This window comes from Mercenaria mercenaria, chromosome 9, assembly GCF_021730395.1.
Source record: "Mercenaria mercenaria strain notata chromosome 9, MADL_Memer_1, whole genome shotgun sequence".
Lineage (NCBI taxonomy): Eukaryota > Metazoa > Mollusca > Bivalvia > Venerida > Veneridae > Mercenaria > Mercenaria mercenaria.
Genome location: NC_069369.1, coordinates 26,642,096 through 26,662,988, shown reverse-complemented (window position 1 = coordinate 26,662,988; position 20,893 = coordinate 26,642,096). Strand labels below are relative to the sequence as shown.

General features: G+C 35.1%; 1 protein-coding gene across 2 annotated transcripts; it reads left to right on the top strand.

Annotated features, from left to right (window-relative positions):
- The first annotated feature begins 424 nt into the window (after window positions 1–424).
- LOC123544790 (uncharacterized) lies at window positions 425–11,032 on the top strand. Of its 2 annotated transcripts, none has more exons than XM_053551074.1 (2): window positions 425–589; window positions 3,663–11,032. In XM_053551074.1, the coding sequence occupies exon 2, from the start codon at window positions 5,254–5,256 to the stop codon at window positions 6,682–6,684; it is 1,431 nt and encodes a 476-aa protein (XP_053407049.1). In that variant the 5' UTR covers window positions 425–589; window positions 3,663–5,253; the 3' UTR covers window positions 6,685–11,032. Both variants share the same exon structure in this region, with proteins under 2 accessions (XP_053407049.1, XP_053407050.1).
- The last annotated feature ends 9,861 nt before the right edge of the window (window positions 11,033–20,893 follow it).

The following is a 20,893-nucleotide window of genomic DNA, read 5'->3' as shown; positions in this document are numbered from 1 at the left end:
GTTGGCAGTCGCGACAAAATATCACACACAACTTTTGAAATTTCCTTATTATGCGTTGTCGTTGGTGCCAGAACGACACAATCGTTGAACGAAATGTGCTATAAAAGCTGCACACATGCCAGCGCGACATAAAGAAATGTCTTAATCAGCCACTATAGGTCATACCATTAAACCACTATCTCTTGAAATCAGCTTGAATTTTCATATATATTCAGTACCTGTTTCAAAAAGAAAATCACGCCAAGTACAAGGAGCCTAGGGTGTTAAGCTTGATAATGAACTTTAGTTGTAAAATGAAACATCATTGGATTAGCTAGTTTGTTTCATTAACACATTTCCATGTTTCGAATACTCTGAAGTTGGTGTTATATTGTGTCCTTGTTGTTGCTGTTGTTACCTATTCTCTTTTCATGGTAACAGGTTCACACAGACGTGCGAAATCCATGGGCTCACTGCAGTTTTTCAGAGTGGGACCAGATGATGTTTCAGACGTCATTCCAGTTGATGCATCTATTGATGAGGAATTTACAGCTTCCGATGCAAGATAAGATCGCTATTCTTGGAAAACTAACAGACTGGCTAACCAATGGTATGTAATACGTCATATCCATGTATGGTGTGCGGTACATTCATGCATACACTTTAAAAGTCTTCTTACGGAACAATTAGTTTTTTGCCAATATGTTTTAACCCTTACCCTGCTAAATTTCTAAAATGGACTGGTCCATCATTCAATTTGGGCAGTACCACTTATTATTCAAAGGGGTGTTCACTGAAATTTACAAACTGAATAGCGAACAGTGCAGACCATGATCAACCTGCATGGATGTGCAGGATGATCTTGGTCTGCAGTGGTCGCAAAATCATTTAGGTTGAATTACTTATAACCAGTTTTGAAATTTCGCATACCTTTAAAAATACATATTGTTAATACAGTATATAAATGACACAATCATCGAATGATGCAATTATGTAATTTTATTAGTACCAGTTAACCAGATGTGGTTTCAAGTTTGTCCCCGTCTGTCAGTCTGTCAAACCAGGTTATTTTAAATAACTTACAAACAGTTTTGAATTTTTGAATGCATTTAGAAATACCTATTATTTATAAAATAAAATGAATTACACTAACATCGCATAAAGCAATAATATGATTTCATTAATCCCCAAAGAGTGTTTCATCATCGGGCACTTCTAATTTTCCCCCGTCTGTAAGGACGTAAGAGATCTGAAATTACTTTGAAATAAAGTTTTAGCCGTTTGAGTCCGTGAATTAGACTAACATTTCTTTCCTATTGTTTATAAAGTTCCGATAGATGTCGTAATATGCATATAAGTCCATGTTTCGGAAAAAAAGTTCGAACGTCATCAAGTCATAGAAATAAAGTACACATTGTTTTTCATGAAACTTTAACAGCATATAAAACATTTATATTATACTACAAAACCATTGTCAATTTACTCATTACTACGTGGGACAAAACAATAAAACATGTATTGGACAGATAAGTTGTTGGTCAAGATGCCGTTCATTTACTAAAAAATGTTGTTTTTGTGATGTACTGCTAAACCATATTTATAAAATGTTGGATACTGGTTTTCTTTCTTTTTGATTAATGGCAATATGGAGAAGATGCATGTCCTGTTATTTTGTGGTTATTGTAAAACAGATGTAGTTGATATGACAGCAAGTATTTGAAATATGACAAGATTGTATCAGAGTGGGATCATGCGATAACTAAAAGCGAATAAGATATTTTTCATGAAACTTATTACATGGGTAGATGGCAATATGGAGAGTATGCACATTCTTTTATTTTGTTGCTGTGACAACAAATTTAGGTGATGCGACAAAAGTGGATTAAGCTATTACTAAAAAAGTAAAAGAGATTTTTTCATGAAGTTTGGTAACTAACTAGAAGACAGTGCAGATATCATGCACTCCGCGTCCGTCCGTCCATATGTATTCCCATCTGCCAGTCACATATGTTGAATTTTTACAAAACTATGTTTTCACGAAACCTTGCAAATAGATAGAGAGCAATATGTACATTATACAGGTCGTATTAGCTTGTTCCTTTGTTCGTCTATCGATCTTTACATCCATCTGACAAAAAAGCTAGATCATTTGTTAACTTTTAAAAGCTCATTTTGTTTTCTGATAAAACCTAACTATTACAGGTAGTAGATGTTTGGGGAATATGCAAGTTTTTTCACTAATGAAATATGTGAAAAGATTCTTTAGAAGCAAAGAACGCAACCAAGCAAAATGATAGTGGACTCGCCTTGATTGAAATTTGAATTTAAAAATGTGATTTCAAATAGAGCTATTTGTAAAACACGTATCCTTCTACCACCCTTTGATGGTTGATGGCTTGCCCTATTTTCAAGACCGAGATCACTATGGTCCTTTTATCTACTAACCACCGGCACAATATGGTTCATCTATTGAGCACAGGCAATCAACCTCGAAGTGTGTGAACTATAGGCTAAAGCGAGTTCAAGGTAATTGTGACCTTGACCTTAGATCCTATGATACTCAAGACAGTAGAGGTCGTCCTCTAACCACCGACAATCATCATACGAATATTGTGAGCCGCAGGCCAAAACATTCTTTTGCTCACTGTTTTCCGTGACAAGATACATATGACCTTTGATCTACTGATACCCAAGATTTAAAGTTATCTACTGTCCACAGATATTCATCCTAAGAAGGTTAAAAGATTCTTAATTTACTGAGCCAAAACCGTTTACAGTCTCGAGGTCACTGTGCTTCGGAACCTCGACATACTGACCCACAAAACGAAAGGGGTCTTCTATTGACTACAGGCAGTCATCCTATGCAGATTAACAACTGGTACAACTGTTGGCCAAAACGTTATTTAGTTATTTAGTGTAAGCTGTTGTAGTCTCAAAGTCACTGAGACAGAATGAACATCAAAACAATAGTGGTCATCTACTGAGCACAGAAAAGCATCCTGTGAAATCTCATGACTGTAGACTAAAGTGTTCTTTAGCTATGAAGCGGAAACCGTTTTCAGTCTCAAGGTCTGTGTGACCCTGTCCTCTGTAATACTGACCCCTTAAAATTTTCCAGTGTCAGGGATACTTTCTACTTTAGAAAAGGAGTAAATAGTAATCGAAATTGAATGCGAGTACTATTACATGACTGACGCTTTATTAAATGAACACAAGACGTAGATACTTATTTTCTCAAACATTTGAGCAAAAAGTTCTTTTTTCTAGCTTCTACAAAAAAGTGGTGTTTTGTGTTTTTTTTTCGTGTGGGTTAAAACGAACTTTTCTTCTATAAAAAGTTCACTATGTTGTTTTGGTATGTGATCGTAAAATGAGTAAAATTTTTAATAGGCTTAAATTTATTTTATTGAAATATCTGTAAGACATTTATATTAGGGTAATCTAAATCTGAGTCAAATTTCAGAAATGTACTTCAGGTAAAGATTAAGATATTTCGAAATACTACCTGTTAGAAGATTTTTTAAGTTTACATAATTATATTAGATATGATAAGGTTTCTTCATAAAATCACAATACAAATAAAGTTGTAATTACCTTAGATGTTTTATACATAAAAGCTGATAGTTGCAATGCTTTCAAATGATGTCAGAATGAAAATACATTATCTATAAATCATTTTGTAGGGGTTCAGTTTCTAGAGGGAAATACTGTTGGACTACAGCTTTTAAATGATATAAAGGCAGAAACATCGACTCTCAGTAAATACTTGTTAGATGTTGTTTCATATATAGATGAAGGTTTCGAAGAGGTTCACAAGGCTATGACTAATATAGAATGTGAATTTGATAAGATACTAGATAGAGTCAAGGACATAGGAAAGAATCAAGAGCAGATGGAATGTGATATAAAAGATTTGCAATTAGCGGTTGAAAGCATTAAAGATGAAACTGCAGATATTAGTAAAATTCAGGAGGAAGACAGACAGCAAGTTCAGGTTATTCAAAGCACCTTAGATAATGTTAAAATCGATGTGGATGCAACAAAACAGAAGGTAGAGAGCGTTGAGATAGATCAGAAGGTCATAGCAGCCAATGTATAAAAAAAAGGTCAGATATAGAGGCTATAACAAAATATATATCAGTACTAAGACCAAAAGACAAAGTATTTTTCTATCCTCCAAATAGAGTGCCAACATTTGTCGGAAGAGATGATGAATTAGAACAACTTGGGCATGAGTTTGGCAACAGAACTAACGAAAATCACATACAAGTGTTGTGTGGGTTAGGGGGGACAGGAAAAACTACATTGGCTATTGAGTATGGATTGAGATTCATGGAGTTTTATCCTGGTGGCGTCTTTTGGATGTCGGCAGAATCAAATGAGGCTTTACAAGACTCTTTGCAAAGACTTGCAATAGATGTTAACACAGTTGGTATTGAACGGAAAGAAACAGTTCACAAAACATTGAAGTGGTTGGCAGCCATACCAGAAAGATGGTTGCTTATTGTCGACAATGTAGATATTGAAGAAATACACGGAACTATTAAAGAGCTGATATTGGGACCATGGAAAAGAAATTCAAAAGGTCATATAATCATAACATCTAGAAGAGAAGTTGTCAATGCGGAAGAAGAATTTGGCATTGAGTCAAGAAATTGTATTACTCTAGATGTATTAACTATGTCTGAAAGTGTGCAGTTTATGATGTCACGGACAGGTTTGTGAAGTAATACAAATGAGGAAAGTCTTCAGTCACTGGTAACAGAACTAGGAGGTTTGCCACTTGCTTTGGAACAAGCAGCTGTCCATGTTAAGATATTAAAATGCTCTTTCAAGGAATATTTGGATAAATTCGTTCGAAAAAGACTAAAGTTGTTGAAAAGAAGTAACCCCGCTTATGAGATACCTAAGGATCGACAGGCAGTCAGAACAACATGGCAACTTAACTTTGAGTATATCAGAAAACAGTCTATTGACGAAGGGTTAGGTACAGCTGTTGTGACGATTTTGGAAATCCTGGCATTTCTTTATGCAGACGATATTCCCGTTGCAGTTCTAAATACTGGTTCACCTGATGTGGTCAGTGACGACTTGGTTGACGTTCTTCAGGACAGTCTAGGGGTCAAACAAAGTATAGAAATTCTTACTAGATTTTCGTTGTTTCATTGGTCTGGTGTTGACACAATCAGTGTACATCGTTTAGTTCAAGAAGTTATCAGAAAAAACCTTGTAGATGTTGAGCGTAAGAAACGAATTATTCAGAATGCAGCACGGATGATCAATAAGGCATCAGCCGAAACTAACACAATAAATGACACATTTAAAAGCCAAAATATTGGCAGAAAGTCATTGCAAACTTGGAACAAAATAGCCCTCCATGCAAGTACATTGAAGGAATACATGTTCGAGTTCACCAACACAATTTCAGAATTCAGCCATGTCTTTTTTAGTGTCGAGACTTGCCAGGTTTTGCAGGCAAGTGCGATTTACCATAGTCTGTATCAGCGACAGGACGAGGCATTAGCGTGCCAAGAGCAAATGTTGACCATAATAGCTGCAATGGATATTTCGGAAACAGATTACAAGGATCTTACGTCTGTCAAGATACCTCTTCTATACAAGGATAGAATAATCATACAAGCTAGTGTAACTGCAGCGTTAGGTTCAAGATCAAGCACGTCTGGGGAAAATACTCAGCCGTTGGATTCAAAAACATTGCGAAAAAAGGGTAACGATTTTTTCAAGCTTGGAAAATGTAATGATTCTATACAGTGTTACTGTGAAGCAGTCAGTATTAGTAATAACCGAATCAATCCGTCCCTGTATTCTAACAGAAGTCTTGCTTATCTTAAGATTAATGACTACGAGAATGCTCTGCGTGATGCAGAAGAATGCATACAGTTGGATCCAACATCTTGGAAAGCTTATTGTTGGAAAGCATACGCAGTTTCAAATCTTATCCGCTTAGGTCATTTGTCAGTATCATGGGAATCAGTTGGCCTTGCTGCAGCAGCAGTTGCTGGACATCTGAATGAAAGATGCTTGCTGGAATACAAAATGAAAATTGAGTATCCAGTTGTTCGTTTCATGATTATTGACGATGAACGAAAGCTTGGACAAAATATTACCTCGTTATTGATAAGGCCTTTTACAACTTTATTGTTGAAAAAGGGACGTTACACATTATCTTACGAAGACATCACGACGAAAAGTATACAGATAATTGGTATAGATGACGAAGTAGAAATTCACAACCCAAATGTGTTGAATCTAACAAGTCCAGAAAAATCCTGGTTTAGAGTTGATTTCAAAGTTGAGTCTCAAATAAATATTCACTTTGAAAATGTTTTCTTCTCAAGCGGGTCAGAACAAGTCCGTGTATGGAAAGGCATACATGCAACATTTTATAGATGTAGATTTTCAAATGGGAAACAAGGCTGTCGCGACTTTCCATACTGCGAAGGGGGCGACGGCTGCAAAAACTATGACTCTGGTGAGTGCCGACTCAAGACATTCGAAAGGAAAACGCTGTTCGGAAGCCGTCATTTGGTCACTGGTGCTGTTGGTAATTCAGGTATTGCAGCTGTTAACGAAGGCAATGTTTTCATAGAAAATTGTATTTTCGATCGATGTGGAGGTAGTGGCACATTATGTGATGGTGAAGGATCTTCCGTGATAATAAAAATAGTGTTATTAAAAATATGATCCAAATGGGTGTAGAGGCAAGGCATGGAGGTAGGACAGTTGTAGATAATTGCTCAATATTAGACAATCAGTTCCATGGTGTTGCCATTGGACCTAATGGTTTCGGAACAATAAAGAATTGCGTGATACAAGGCAATAAAGAAGAAGGTATTTGGTGTGCACAAATAATTGACATAAACAGTGAAAATTGTAAAAGAGGTTCATCTTGCGAAATCAAAGATAATCTCATCTGTCAGAATGGTATGTGTGGCATTTCTTTAAACGGAGGATCTTATGTTGTCTCAGGCAACAAAATATTTGAAAATTGGCTGTGGGGAATTTATATATAATATTAATTAATATATAAGCAATAATGATATATTTGAAAATAAATGTGGTGGAGTATGGATAGGAATACACTTCTCTTCTTCAGTCATTTTAGATGGAAATTCCATGAGAGACCATACAGGTCCAGGTTTAAACAGGGAGGCGTCACCTGACGAGTTTTTTCCTCCATCATCTCATGATACATTTCAAGATATGTTAGTGCCAAACAACGAGATCGCTTTGTACACACTTGAACCCATCATTACTACAAGAAATGTATTTAGGGACAACGAGAAAGGGTTACAGCATCCAAAGCAAATTTTGCAGTTAGTTAGAACTTGTTGCTTTTGCCATAATTTATCGATAAATTTGAAACGATGTTCAAAATGCAGAAAGGCGAGTTATTGCTCGAAGCAATGTCAAAGAAATCACTGGAAACGGCACAAATACTTATGCAGTATGCTGCATGAGAGTTTCACTGTAGAACTAGATTTATCCAAAACGAGGTCATCTCACAGCCATCCACTCACCCCAGATCTTGCTTCAGAACAAGGACATGGACCCCCACCGGACAGAACAGGCAAAAGAAAGTTTATTGTTAAAGTTCAGTCTGGACTAGAATACACACGGTATAATCCTGAAGAAGAAATGAAATTGTATGACCAAACTCGAACTTTCGAAATATGGTTTCGTAATCCTCGAATATATCATTTGGTCTGCGAGTGTGGTGTACTTGGAGCCATGCGTTTACAAAGAAAAGGATATATTGTTGGGCTTCCTTCAAAACTAATGGCAAAAATTTATGTATATATACAGAAAACTTGCCGCCACTGCAAGTGTGGTAAAATGCAGAATATTGACATACCTTTCTGGAAATTTACTTTAGATGTTTGCTACAAATTACGATAAGCTGAAGGAAGTTATTGAGTGCAATTATTTTCCCGAGAGTTTTACCTCGCAATCGCAGTAATCTAGTAAATGCCAAATTTTATTTATTTTTGGTACCACAGATATTTTCCTAAATATTGAATGTTAAGCTGTTGTATGATCGACAAAATGAATGAAATTCTCTCCTAAAGGTTCTAACGAAATTGACTGTTATTGTGCATTTTTGTTTCGTTTATTTAAAGCTTTTTAGTTGTAATAAAATGTTTTACCTAAACCTCTGTCTAAAAAGTAATTACATTTGTACTAGTAAGACCGTAAGAGATCTTAAATGACTTTGAAATAAAGTTTGTGTTGTTTGAATCTGTGAATTAGACAAACATTTATTTCCTGTTGGTTTCATGCTTGACTGAACAGCGTGTAAGATTCATTCAGCCTTGGAAACAAACGTTTTTATTTTAGTGCGTAAACTGATATCGTGTGATATTGTGAAATAGAATATACCTCTAGCGTGACAAGTCACATTTGTGCAGAACCGTTTCCTTAGGGAATAAATTAAGAGAAACTTGAGCTTACTTTTTTAGAAAAGAGGTTCGTGGTAATACAGTTTTACATTGGATGTTTGAGGGAAATAGGCAACAACAATATGAATTCAGTTCCAAAATACGATTCCAAGAAACAACAAGACTGGGCCATCATAATGCCCGAAACCATGCATAAACAATGTGTCAGAAACAAACAGGTTCGTATTGTTGACGGCACAGAAGTGAGATGGGAGACGGTAAGGCAAAATGAAACTAATCCACTCGCAAGTAGCTCCAATGACTTGCAGTAAATTGGAATTATATTTAACACATGAAATCGAAGTAAATTCGACTCTTCATGCAGTGTGAATAACGGATTTGACAGTAAGGATACCTTGCCTGCCAATGCGTTTCACGTAGCTTTATATATATCTTCTTTGATTCTGTTTGCTAATACACCTTGTCCTATCTTAAGTGCTTATTTCAGTGTAAAATACTTTCATGAACTGTTTGATTTCAGTTCACCAACTAACTCTAATTTGGTTTAAAATAATTTGAAGCCGCAAAACGTAGACTTGCAAAGTCTGCTGTAAAGGAGGGGGCAATAATTATTAGATAATGAAGTGAAATATATATGCATTGATTAATTCAAAATACATGAGTGTGTTCACTGAATCTAGTAAGACTGACACATATCTAATCGCTAGAACAGGAACATGTCCGATCCAAAGCCTTGAAATGTATTTCTCTTAGGTTGACATAGACAGTAATTTGGGCATCTATACTTTTGTTATTTAATCGCAACAAAAAGGTTATAAAATTAGGAAAGATGGTAAACATTTGACATAAAGCAATCGCAGAACAGTGTAGCCACATGTTAAATATATAAGCAGTTACTGCTTACATTCTCTGAGATCTGGTGGTGCTGCCTTAGCTGCAAATAAGGGTATCCAAGACAGGTTGTTTAAGGTTCCCAACAGCCTGTGCATAAAAAAGTTTGTGTTTTTGTTGTTATTCCCCACACGGCTATCGGAGATGGTTGTCCATAAGGGAATAACAACTAATCATATAGACGAAAAATATTACCTACATTTGTTTAAAATTATTCTCATGGAAATAGAACATGCACACATTTCTAATGGCTTACACTTAACAATTACTTCTTAAGTCGTTTCAAGGCCCTGTCAGTAACTGAAATAGTGTATCAACTTATCAAAGTTGCATGAATTTGATTCAAGAAATTTTATCGTAACTGCAAATATTTCAAAGTTTTTTACTTTTAACCTAAAGGTACATGCTCTGAAGGAAGGATATGAGTTGATGTAAAATGTACAATGTATAACCGATATTGGAAATAGCAAAAATTATAACTAGTATAACATATTTGTTAAAGCCTATGTAGAATGTACAAGTTTATATTCATCATTTCATTTTATCGTTTTAACATTGTTTCATATGTTTTTCTTATTTTAAGCATTTCTCTGACAAGTTAAACAATTTGTAGGACGCCTTTATTGTTTATTTCCCCCGCATTTTACGGAAAAAAGAGGGTGCTTAGAAATGGGTTGCGTCTTCCTGTCCGTCTGTCTGTTCGTATTACTTTCTGTCGTGTTCGTAATTCTGCAATCAGTCAAGGGATTTTGAAAACATTTGACACAAATGTTAACCCTAATAAGACAACAAGTCGCACACAAGACCCTGACCCCTAGCTCATAGGTCAAAGTCACACCGGGAGGTAAAATGTTAACAGGGTCTGTTTCATGTCTGGTCCGTAAAAACGCAGGGGAGTTTAAATTTAGATAGCACAAATATTCTCCATAATAGGACGTCACTAACCTAGCTCAAAGGTCAATTTCATACTTAGAGGTCAAATGCTTACAGGGTTTGTTAATGTTTGATCCAACTCTGCAATTCTTTAAGAAATTTTAAAATGACCATCGCACAATTCTTCCCCATCATGAGGCAACATTTCGCGCGCAAAGTGAGTCTAATATATTAAAGGTCAAGATCAGACATAGTGGTCAAAAATAGTAGGTCATTTTTTGTCTGGCCAATAACTGTACTGGACTTGATTGTATATTCACGGAACTTGACACAATCCGTCACCATAACAAAATGATATGTTGCATGTAAGAATCGGACCCTTAGCTTAAAAGTCAAGGTCACATTTAGAGATAATTTAAGATTTTTAGAATTTTGTCGGATCTGTTACTTTTTATGCATATATTGGCATAAATATTTGCTTTTAAAATAGGATGTGTCACGTGTAATACAGAGGCCCCTTTCTCAAAAGTAAAGGTCACAGGCACTTCAACTTTCCTTTTTGTACATGCCATTACTTTCTTTTTATGATAAAACACAGTCCATGTGTGTTTTTAATCTAATTATCCCGTTTACTTAGAAATAAAACTATGTTTATGTATAATGATTGCAAAACAATGCGGGGCGTTGGTAACTGTTACAGTCTTGTTTTCTTTACTTCAATGAAAACAGTAAATTTTACACCTTTGTGATGAAGGTATTACGTCATTGTGCTTTGCTGTATGTTGTTCTTTAAGTGTCAGTATAATATTTGAAATGAAACTTATTAAAGTTGATGACTGTTTGACACATTAAAATTGTTTTACACTGTATGACTGAGTTGTATTTATGTTGCTATAGGTTAAGTGTCATTATAACATTTGAAATGAAACTATTGTTTTGCACATTAGAATTGTTTCACACTATTTGTATGATGAATTGCATTTATATTGCTGTAGGTTAAGGTATTAGACCCATATTAGAGTACTTTCTTTGTGAAGAGTATTCAGTTCCTACCATAAACCTACTTTGACTGCAATTTTCATGGGAGCGTAGGTTCAAGCCCCACTGGGACCAATTTTTTTTCTTTCATTTTCCTTTTTTCTAGTAATTTTTTACTTCTTTCAAGACTTATTATTGATTCATTGTACAAAAGTGGAAACACTTCATTTGATAAGCGGTTTCTTGCTGTTCAATGTGAATTTACCTCTGAAACAGAATGGGTAGAGTTAGACATCTTTAAAATACTGAGTTACATGCGGTAAATGTTCTCTGTTTTGCCTTCACTCTTTAGATTACAGGTTGTGTAAGAAATGTAGGTAGGTTTTACTTCTGCCCCAAGGTTATCTTTGAATAAAATGAGCAAAATTCAAAACAGACCAGCAGGATTCGACCTTATTTTTCAATGTTGGAGTTAGAATTATGTCTCATTAAATCCGTTTACTTGAGGCACCCTAGAAAAAAATTATATTGACAGTTTTATTTTATGTTTTATAATTGTTTACCAATAGTTTGATGTTATGTTTGAAAATAATGAATTCTCTACAACCGTTTTGGATAGTGGCCATCACTTTGAAATTCGTCTCTACTTGAGTGTGATGAAATACCATAAATTATACAAAATTTATAAAAATAACGGCACGGTAAAAGTTGTTTAAAAATTGCAACATAGTGCGAAACATGGTCATCTATAAGAATATACCAAGCAAATGCCATTTTTTAAACATTACTATTAGGGGTCCAGTACCTTAAGTGTCATTATAATATTTGAAATGAAACTTATTAAAGTGTTTGATTGTTTACATATCACAATTGTTTTAACACTATTTGTATGATGAGTTACATTTATATGTATATTTACCATACATGTTATTTATTTTCTATGTATCATTATATTGTGATCAGTAGCGTACATTATCAAGTGATATACAAGTCAAATGGTTTATCGCGGCCAGAAATTTGTACGAACCGGACAGAAGTTGCGAAATTGTCATTTGTGCAGGAAAGAAGCGTTTACCATAATGTCCAGTAATGGACAGGTATAGTGACATGCGTTTAAGATAAGAGCCGTGTCATGAGAAAACCAACATAGTGGCTTTACGATCAGCATGGGTCCAGACCAGCCTGCGCATCCGTGCAGTCTGGTCAGGATCTATACTGTTCGCTTTCAAAGCCTATTGCTATTAGAAAACTGTTATCGAAGAGCATGGATCCTGACCAGACTGCGCGGATGCGCAAGCTGGTCTGGATCCATGCTGGTCGCAAAGCCACTATGTTGGTTTTCCCATGGCACGGCTCATATCATGCTTTCTGTTTATGCAGGTAAACTTGTGTTTGGTTAAATTTCAATAGAGCACAATTGTCTGAACAGTGTACAAACTCATTACTGTTTTTTCAGGCAAGGGTGGAAAAAAAGTGGTAGACAATGAAAGCAGTAACATTTTTATTAAAAAAAAATAAACAATGAGACAAACATTTCCAACATCTTTGGACGGTTCAAAAATCCAAAAATCCCATGTTAAACATACGATAAAGCCCGAAACGCGTGAAAATGTTCCGAATGTAAATCGGGTGAAGTAGACGCTCTGTGTATAAAGTTAGATTATGCGTCTTGATACTGTACCAGAGGGGTCGGTCAATTGTGGGTTATTGATAACACTGGGCGAGTCTACTTACTTATTACTTGAGGATGAAAAAAACGTGTTTTTTAAATGTTGCTCTTAAACAAGGGTGGCGGTTGAACTACAAAAAGTACAACAACAGTTAATTCACAATAAATCGTACGGTATTTATAATCAGTAGAAGCTAGTCGTATTTACGCTTATGAGACCTGTTTCATCCATAAGTAAAGAATTCACAGGTCCATCATGAAATATTTTCCCAAGCGCGCATACACTTCACCTATTCCATATGATCTCCAGGCCGCGATCAATGATGTGCGAAAGTGGTACAGCTAGCTATCCTTTTAGACTGAAAACGAAAACCATGAAAAGTCAATTTTGAAATGTTTACAATGTATACACTTGTATATAATGCTATTATTAATGTTATTGTTATATTTTTATGAAATGTTTGTTCAAAGATGTTTACACTTTGATGCACATGGACCATGTTAGCTGATGCTGTTTTGAAAATGTAATTGTAATAAGATTTAATTGATCTAAGAAAAAGTAGTTGTGTGTTGAATTCAAGTATATATTGTTGTAGATAGGTTAACCACAAAGAGCAAGAAATAAAACTTATGTATTGTGTTCGTCTGAGAGTTTTTGTCAATATCGTATACTCCACATTATTGGATCAGCTATTGCGATGACTCGGCGCCGGTCTGTCGTACACATAATTTTAAAATAACTTCACACACGTTTTATAGCTCACCTGAGCACGAAGTGCTCAAGGTGAGCTAATGTGGCTGGCTGTCGTCCGTGGTCGTCCGTCGACATTTGCTTTGTTAACACTCTAAAGGCCTAAGTTGTAACCCAATCTCTATGAAACATGGTCAGAATGTTTACCTTGATAATCTTTAGGTCAAGTTCGAAAATGGGTCATATTGGGTTGAAAACTAGGTCGGTAGGTTTGATCAAAGGAAAATCTTTTTAACACTCTAGAGTCCACAGTTAAAGCTTGAAATCCATGAGAGTATGTTTGTCTTCATGACCTCTAGGTTAAGTTTGAATCTGGGTTATGTGAGGTAAAAAACTAGGTAACCCGGTCAAATCAAACGATACGCTTTTTAAAACCCTAGAGGCCATATTTATGACCATATCTTCATGAAACCTGGTCAGAATGTTTATCTTGATGACTTCTAGACCAAGTTTGAAACTTGGTTATGTGGGGTCAAAAACAAGGTCACTAGGCTAGATCAAAGGAAAATCTTGTAAACACTCTATACTGACCTCATTTTAAGTTTGAACTCATGAGAATGTCAAGTTTTTATCTTGATTATGTGGCTCAAAAACCAGATCACCTGATTAAACCGAAAGAAAAAATTAACACTTTAAAGGCCACATTTATGATTTTACCTTCATGTAATTTGGTTAGTATATTTATCTCGATAATTCCCATGCCAAGTTTGAAACTCACCCGGTCAAATTAAAGAAAAAGCTTGTTAACACTTTTGAGGCCACATTTATAAACCTTTATGAAATTTGGTCATAATATTTATCTTGATGATTCCTAGGCCAATTTTTAAACAGGGTCATGTGGGGTCAAAAACTAGGTCACATGCCCAAATCTAAGAAAAAGCTTGTTAAGGTGATGTCACATTTTGAATTTCCGGTGAATAACAAAACACCAAAGAATATTCAGTTCTTTCCAAAAACCGTTATATTATGATTCAACCAAATAGTTTCCTTTGTCTACCAGAAAGGAACAATTCTTATATCTTAATATTGAGATTTGATACCTTTATAACAGACAATAAACTAAAACAATAGACATTCATATGTGACTTCGGTGAGCTCAACAAAGCAGTTTCAAGCACAAATATTAATGTGGAATGTAAAGTAAGTTACACACTACAATATCCGACCAAGATACTTTCAAAAACAATGCATTTGCAGAATAGAGAGATGAAAATAATTTTGACAGCTCGTGAAAACTAATGACAAATTTTGACAGGTATATGATGACTCGTGACCTAATTAAATTTTTTCTGTTATTTCTAACTTCCAGTTTGATTTTCATAAAATGGGTATTCTATATTGTAGCTTACAACTCATACATTAAAACAATAAAAGAATATATTGTTACCTCACTGTCGTTTTGTCTATCCATGTCTCGTACGAATTCCTATTGTTTCAGTCATTTGCCAGTAATTAGAGCAACTTACCGTGTTGCAATCATACAAAACACATCCTTTATTTTCACATAGATATTGAGGATTCATCTAAAGAGCACATGTATTGGAAACACAATTTCAGTACCGACTGTGTATTGTAATAATGCTAAACTATCTCAGTCGTGACGTGTCCTTAACACTCGAGAGGCCACATTTATGAACCCATATTCATGTACTTCGGTCAGAATGTTTATCTTCATGATTCCTGGGACAAGTTTGCTACTATTCATTTTGGTTGCATTCTTTGCTTCCAAAGGATCTTTTTACAGATTTTATTAGCTTGGTCATGTGGAGTCAAAAACTAGGACACTCGCTCAAATCAAAGAAAAAGCTTGTTAAAATTCTAGAAGTCACAGTTCTGATACTATCTTCATGAAACATGGTCAGAATGTTTATCTTGATGATGTCTTGGTCAAGTTCGAAACAAAGTGATGTGGAGTCAAAAACTAGGTCACCTGCTCAAATGTTAGCACTTTAGAGGCGACATTTATGACCATATCTTCATGAAACTCGGTCAGACTGTTGTTTATCTTGATGATCCCTAGGCCAAGTTTGAAACTGGGTCATGTGAGATCAAAAACTAGGTCACCTGCTCAAATCAGAGGAACGCTTGTTAACATTCTAGAGGTCACACTTATTACCCTATCTTTTTGAAAGTTGATCAAAATATTTATCTTCTTGATCTCTAGGTCAAAGTTAAATCTGGGTCATGTGGGTCAAAAACTAGGTCATGTGCTCAAATCACATGAAAAGTTTGTTAATACTCTAGAGGCCACATTTATGATCCTATCTTCATGAATCTTGGTCAGAATGTTTATCTTGATTATCTCTACGCTGTGTTCGAATCTGGGTCAAGTTAGGTCAAAACCTAGGTCATCCGGTCAAATCAAGGAAAAACCTGTTTACACTCTAGAGGTTGTAGGCCCAATTACTCAGGTGAGCGATCCAGGGTCATCATCTTGTTTTTTTTTTTTTTTTTTTTTTTTTTTTTTTGGTCATCCCATTACCAAGATTGCTTTAATTATTCATATTCATCAAGAATGCCGGAATTAAAATTTAAAAAAATAACCTTCAGACCTCTCATCGTATAACATAATTGATCCATTGGTGATCGTCTACCAAGATTGTTAAAATAATTAATTTCAATTTGTTAAAAACACCATTGCCACCTGAGCTAAACATAGACACATACAACACGTCTCACGTCGTCTAGCACCGACTTAATAAGCGGAATTCTATTATATATTTGTTTTGAATGGACTTTAGATTCCCGAAGTACCAGACAACACTTAAATGCTATGTGAGGGCTATGTCTCCCTTTGTAGCTATAGAAACAATTTAATCTGCAGGGCAGTTTTCAAAGCAATTTGGCAGAAATAGTTCGTGGAAAACTCTCAACCGAAAGTGTTAGCTATAAGAGCTGTGAAACTTAAATGACCGATCTAGGGCCATCGTGTTTGTCATCCGTAAAAAGTTTTAATAAATTTTACATCAATAGGTATTTACACAAAATCACGAAGTCAATACCTGCTAATTGATTGCACAATCTTTGAAGACAAGCTTTCAGACTTGAAATTTATATTACCAAATTATCTCGAATAGTGTAAGAAGCTGGTGTGCATTTAAATGAAGAACTACTAAAAGCTTTATCACATGTAACCGAGTAATAAATGTTTCCTAAGAACAATGTCTTATTTCAAGCAATCGCAAAGGCTCTTATGACAATTACATTTGCATTTCGTGGGAAAATAATTTGGAACTTCATTGCATTTTCGCATTTTTCTAACACATGCAGTTTGCTACATATTTGTAGAATAGATGTTTGTTAAGGACTTTTGACTTACTGAACTGCACGTGTCGCAGAACAGTGGCCGTATTACTTTCTATTTCCTCGTTTTGACACCAGACAGCTGTACTGTAGTATAATAGTTGTTTGTTAGTATTTTCATAATGTATCCGGAGTTCGATATAACTTTAGAATATTCGTTATCTACCGTCGGATTTTATATGAGGCTCTATTTACTTTATCAAGTGGTGTTTCTTTTTTCAACTTACAAGTGTATCAAAAGCGCAGAACTACCTTAACAATCATTGTTAAACCTCCCAGAAGTAACCACCTTTATCCGCAAAACCTAGAATAATGCATGGAAGCCGTTATACAGAATGAATAAAGTTTGCTGGAAATCTGTAATACCCAGGGTTAGTCGTTAAATAAATATTCTATATCATCGGTTAATATTATGTTTAAAATTTAAAAGAAATGTTCCTTTTTGTGACCATCTACACAAAATTGTTACAGCAAGAACATTGTCTTCTTTACAGTACATAACTCATATTCAGAAGCTCGCCATAAGTCCAGTGAGTCGTGGTACGCCTCTCATATGTGAGAATGTAGATAACTAGAGAAAGTTCGTTAAGCAATCTTTGGTCGATATTTTCAAAACATATGGATAACTCCTAATATTGTAATCGGGTATTCTGTCAGAATAATGGAATAGCCGTTCCCGTAAAAGTGCCATTCAGTTAAGTTAAAAATACAAAACTAGGACATACCGTCATGATTGAAATCATACTTTACTTATATTACATATGGACGCAATGACAATTCACCGACTATAAGGAACGTTTGATGGTGCCGTACTTAGGGTGTGTTGCAAACGCAATTAGATGTCGTTTTATACACATGTCACGGCATTCCCCGGCCCAACTGTACAGGTGTTAATATTAATGACTCAAAACTGCACTGAAAAAATGTTATTCAACAATATCATTTATGCACTGGAGCAAAGGAAGAGCTCCGTTCCCTCTTTTTACGTACATTACACAAGAACTGTTTGTTTTAGAGTTAGTCCCTCAAGCTCAGACAAACATAAGTAATATACAAATATATATCCAGAAAGAGCTTTGGTGTACTTTAGGGTGTTCACTATCATTCAACTGGAGGTGGTTATCCTCGGTGAGATGTTTTTGTTGATTTGACTCGTACTTCCTCACTTGATTAGCTCTATATTAATTTGGATTAATATACAATAATTATGTAAACAGTTCCTGTTTGATTTACTATATCCTGTTAAATATTCATTTTTCTACCTGCCTCATAATAGTTTTTATTGTACTTATTTTAAAGTACGGTAGTACCGATCAATATTTTCTGTACAAGTGAGATGTTAATGAAGCCTATTGTTTATCGGTTAAGTTGTAAAGCATACCCATTACAAAATATTCTTAGTGTTTGTGCATAAAAGTAAGCTCGAAGGACGGTTACCCAAATCGTTATAAACAGGGGGGTTATATTAACTTGTTCACTTCTACATGTTATGGTATGGAGGGCTATAACCTTGGACTTTCCAATACGTTAATAATCGTACATCTTGAAAAAAATGCAAGTATCGATTTTGCAAAATGATTAACCGTGACAAATATAAACGGATACAATACTAAAACTGTTTTATTGATTTCAAAATGACAATAACAGTATTTGTTCTTTCAAAATTTCATCTAAACAACATACTGGTGTAGAATCTTTAACATGGAGTCTAGGGGTGTGTGTGAAGACCCAGCTGATTTCTCGCTGTTAGCTCTAAAGATTGCCTCAAAGTGCTTTGGAGGTGATCTTGGATTTGTTTTCTACATGTGCCGAGCAGGTATTGGTATTGCTTTGGAAGGTGCCGAACTTATTATATTGAAGACCTCTGTGTTGAGTGATGTGACAGAAGATAACTCCACGCTGAATATAGTTCTAATACTGGCAATAGTCGCGCTGATGATTGGAGCATTGATGATTGTTGGGTATCAGGCAGGCAGTGCTTTACAGGACGGAATTGATGACTATGAGAAAATACGCCGTATTAACAGATTTTTTCTTACCTTCAAAACAATAAATCTTTTACTTGCACTTCTGATTTTAGCCGGAACTATTTATGGCAGGGGATATATTGTCATCGAAAAAGCAGAGCAGATATTTCTTCTCGTTTCTCTTGGACTGGATCTTTTATTTGACCCGTTTGAGCTGATTTTGGGATGCTGTAAAGTTCATAACCAGCACGATTGATGCACGTTTTAAAGTTGATAAACAGTAGAAGTGATAAACAGCACACATATAAATATTATAGTTCATAAACAGCAGAATTGTGAACCCAGGGATATGTCTCACGTGATGTTAAGTTAAAAAGACAGCAGAAAAGGAAAAACCATATCTATGATTTGTGTATACATTTTGATACAATATGTGTCTTATATATACATTGAGTATCACTATCAAATGCACATTTTAATATGCTCTTGCCAGTTTGTAAATATTTCCACCTAAAGTGCAGCATTCTTAAAACCTTTACTTTTAGAATTGACCTACTAAAATAAATTGCAATGCTCTTATGTTATACTAATATTCTGTGGTAATAAAATGTCAAAATCGCGTTTTTGAAAAAAATCAGTAGTAAAATATGACCCGATTTCCTTGAATGGTATTATTACATTCATTATTGAGACTTTTAGAAATCAAGGATATCACTTAACAAGTACATAAGCACTTTAAGTCTTAATGTCTTTGTTCAATATTGTATTCTTTTAGTGTGTGTATCCGTGAAATATTGTTAAATATTTATGAAAGGTGACTTGTAGACCCGTTGGGCCGGGATGTTTAAATTTGTTATATTTTATATGTATATTTCGATACTGTACACATGTTACTGTGAATAAAAGATGATCTTATCTTATCTATAAAATGGTGTTGTAAAGCTTATAAATAAATCGCACGTATATGAAAGAGTTGTAAACTTCAGAACTCGTATAACATGTGTGCTGTTGATTAATTGAGTCCAAATTATGTCGAGGTTACTCACAGGCAAAATAGTATCAGTTCACAGCAGATCAAAAAAGCGTCGTCATTAGTAATATCGAGGAACTGTTGATCACATACCATGCTTTTTCGGCGTTAGCTGAATAACATGGATTTTGACCTAGATTCTGTAGTAATCGGGACACGGAACAGGTGCGCGCTGAGAAGATAAACCATTTATTAAGTCTTAAATGACATTGATTTTCAGAAGACACATATTAAATGGAACATATTTAGTAGTTTTGTTACCCTAAACTAAAATGATATATTCTAATTTAAAGTTTTTATTAATTTATCACCGCTAGAGAAATCGAAAGTAAATTTCTCCCCCCGTTGCGTACCTCGCTTATGGATGAATGAGTGGTGGCTGGTTGTAACTGTGTACAGAGTCATTGTACCCAGTGTCCGACTGTACGCGGTTTCGCACACACGGCAAATTCATGCTCTTCGTGAAAATAAAGCAGAAAATTTAACAATTCTTTGTTATTATTTCACGCAATTGAGTTATTCCCTACATAATTTGACACCAGGGGTCTTTCCCCACTGGAGCCTCGCTCTGGCAAGTGCAGACAAAAACAATAACAACACCAATGGAGGCCAGTAGGTCAGCTGAAAATTTTTTAATTTCACGAAAATAACGAATATGCAAACAACAACAACAATGTGTAAATTAAATTTAAAAATCACTATTCCATCATATATTATGTAAGTATTTACCTATTACTTTACCCAAATAACAAAGATTTCAACATTTACTGAAGGTATCACAATCTGCAAATGTTTGATCTTTTGCTTTAAGCTTTTTTTTAAACTGAGAACTTAATCAAGTAATTAGAGTTATGGGGGTCACTAGAGATTTAAAAGCTAGGGTTTTATTTCCATGTCAACTGCTTTAGCCTTTACCAGTCCAACTAATTGTACGACATATTGTGCTAGTGGGTTACTTATGGGGGAGTCTGACCCAACACGAAATTATTTTAGAATCAGCCCAGGACGTCAAATCATTTTGACCTTCTATCG

Bases quoted from the DNA above. Each gene is read 5' to 3' on its own strand.
- LOC123544790 (XM_053551074.1), top strand. From the start codon at position 5,254: ATGATCAATAAGGCATCAGCCGAAACTAACACAATAAATGACACATTT.